This window comes from Silene latifolia, chromosome Y (genome assembly GCF_048544455.1).
Source record: "Silene latifolia isolate original U9 population chromosome Y, ASM4854445v1, whole genome shotgun sequence".
Classification (NCBI taxonomy): domain Eukaryota; kingdom Viridiplantae; phylum Streptophyta; class Magnoliopsida; order Caryophyllales; family Caryophyllaceae; genus Silene; species Silene latifolia.
Window position 1 is genome coordinate 279,784,158 of NC_133538.1, and position 2,472 is coordinate 279,786,629.

At 39.0% G+C, this 2,472-nt stretch overlaps 1 protein-coding gene across 1 annotated transcript; it reads left to right on the forward strand.

Moving 5' to 3' along the window:
• The first annotated feature begins 844 nt into the window (after positions 1-844).
• On the forward strand, positions 845-2,077 carry LOC141630782 (uncharacterized). Its single transcript, XM_074443537.1, has 2 exons — positions 845-1,408; positions 1,523-2,077. Exons 1-2 carry the CDS (start codon positions 845-847, stop codon positions 2,075-2,077), a joined length of 1,119 nt encoding a protein of 372 aa, XP_074299638.1.
• Positions 2,078-2,472: the final 395 nt, after the last annotated feature.

Here is a 2,472-nt window from a genome sequence, read left to right on the forward strand (position 1 = left end):
ATTTAATTTATGGAATTGCAGATCACAAATAATTATGAAATAATTATGAAATTTTATACACTAGAATAGATGAACAATCATGGATAAGTAAATCGAATTCACAATATCTAGAGAGAGAGAGAGAGAAAATCCCAAAAATATGCGATTTACTACTTAAAACCCTAAAAAAACCCTAAAAATGTCGATCGATTGTAGCGATCCGGTTCAATTTCCTCCTCTAAGCTCTAATTCAAACAATAAACAATCTGTGGAAGCAACCCTAGTCTCAGATCCTTCAACGTCGGTGGTGATTGGAGGGCCTGGGAGTGGGGATGGTAAGAAATCTGCAAATATTAATCAAGTAGTTGGAATTGCACCATATAATTTGGATGGAAGTGATCAGGGCGAGTCTTCTGACTGGGTTGTTCAGAATCGGAGGAAGGGTAAGAAAACTTTGCAAAGTATTCCGGAAGAAGCTGGTGAATTGCTTCAATTTTCTGATGAGGACGTGAAAGATGAGTTAGAATATTGGAGGAATTCCGTATATGGCTTTATCCTGGGTGCTAATCCACCTGTGGAAGTGGTGGAAGGTTTCTTACGCCGCCTCTGGGCAAGCAACCCAATTGATAAGATTTCCTTTTGTGCTAATTTTGTTTTTCTGGTTCGGTTTAAGAATGCTGCTGCTAAGGATCAAATCCTTCAACAGGGACACTTCCTTTTTGATAATAAGCCTCTTATTATCGAACCTTGGAGTGAGGATACGGCCTTAGAGAAGGAAGAGATCAAAGAACTTCCAGTCTGAGTGAAGATTCATAATCTCCCGCTAAAATTTTGGGGGAAATGTCTTCCGAGAATAGCTGGATTGATGGGTAAGTTTATACGATGTGATGGTGCCACAACTGAGAAAACTTGGTTGAGCTTTGCCAGGGTGATGATAGATGTCCCTTTTGGTAAGCCCATACCTAGTAATGTGAAGTTCATGGATTCTGATGGTAGCATTCTCAGTCTGAAAGTAGAATTTGAATGGAAACCTATTTTATGTACTAAATGTCAAGGAATTGGACATGAGACTGCGAAATGTAGAAAAGAGAAAAAAGGGGATACACAGAAGGTTCCTGCACAGAAGGGGGGCCAGAAACAATGGAGATCAAAGCAAGCAGTTGTACCTGGTACAAGTACATCTGTTGGCTCTCCAACTATTTCAGCTCCGTCTGTTACTGAGTGTACTCCTTATGAAAAGCCAAATAACTTTGATGTGACTTGGGCTACTAATGGTAAGTATCATATGGCAAATACTCCTGCTCGCAAAATTATCAGGCATAGTAGACAAGAGATTCTGGCAGCTAATTCTGGCTCTAACCATCTTAAAAAGGTGAACCTGCTAGAGTCTATTAACAGTGTTACCCCCAAAGTTGGAATAGGGACAATGGTAGTGCATTACCTCCAATAGGGGGTAATGAGTAACTGAGGTTTTTGGAACATTAGGGAGTTGAATAGTCTATCTAAGCAATCTAGTATTAAAAATTTCCTTAACCATCATCAGATAGGACTATTCGGCCTCCTTGAGACAAAGGTAAAGCCTTTGTCTCTAAATGCAGTGAGGAATAATTTATGTAGTTCTTGGTGTTTAACAACTAATACTCAATATCATAAGGGAGGGAGGATATGGGTCTTATGGAAGCCTTCTCTTTTTAGAGTCTATATTCTAAACTACAATGCACAATTCATTCATTTGGAAGCTACGGATTTGGCTGCTGGGACTGCCTCCTATGTGACGTTTGTTTATGCTTTCAATGATACGCAAGAAAGAAAAAGTTTGTGGTCCAATTTGTGTGATATTAAGAAAACTATCCAGGGACCATGGGCAATTTGTGGAGATTTCAACACTGTTTTACAGCTTTCAGAAAGGTTAGGAGGTAGTAGTACCATGGAAGAAATGGATGATTTCAAAGCATGTGTTGATGAATGTGAGGTTATGGACTGTCCTGCTAGTGGTTCTCTGTATACTTGGTGTAATAAGAATGAGCAGGCTACCAGAGTTTATAGCAGGTTGGATCGTGTACTTTTAAATCAAGAGTGGTTGCAGAATAATGGTTAGGCCTTTGCACATTTCTTTTGTGAAAGCACCTTTGATCACACTCCATGTGTAGTACAGAGGAAAACTGATTTGTGTAAAAGAAATATGAGCTTCAAATACTTCAACATGTGGACTAAATCTGTGGATTTTATTCCATGTGTTCAATTGAATTGGGGGAAAAAGTGGCCTGGGACAAAAATGTTTAATCTGGTGAAAAAGTTGAAGCATTTAAAAAGACCCTTGAAGGAGCTCAATAGGGTTGATTTTGATGATATTGAGAATACTACTGCTAGGGCTCGTATGTATTTGGAATATATTCAGATTAAGCTTAGAAGTGAACCACAAAATGCTGAGCTTATTCATCTTGAACTGGAAGCTGCTAGTAGTGTTAGATTTTTGGAGGAAGCCTGCCATGA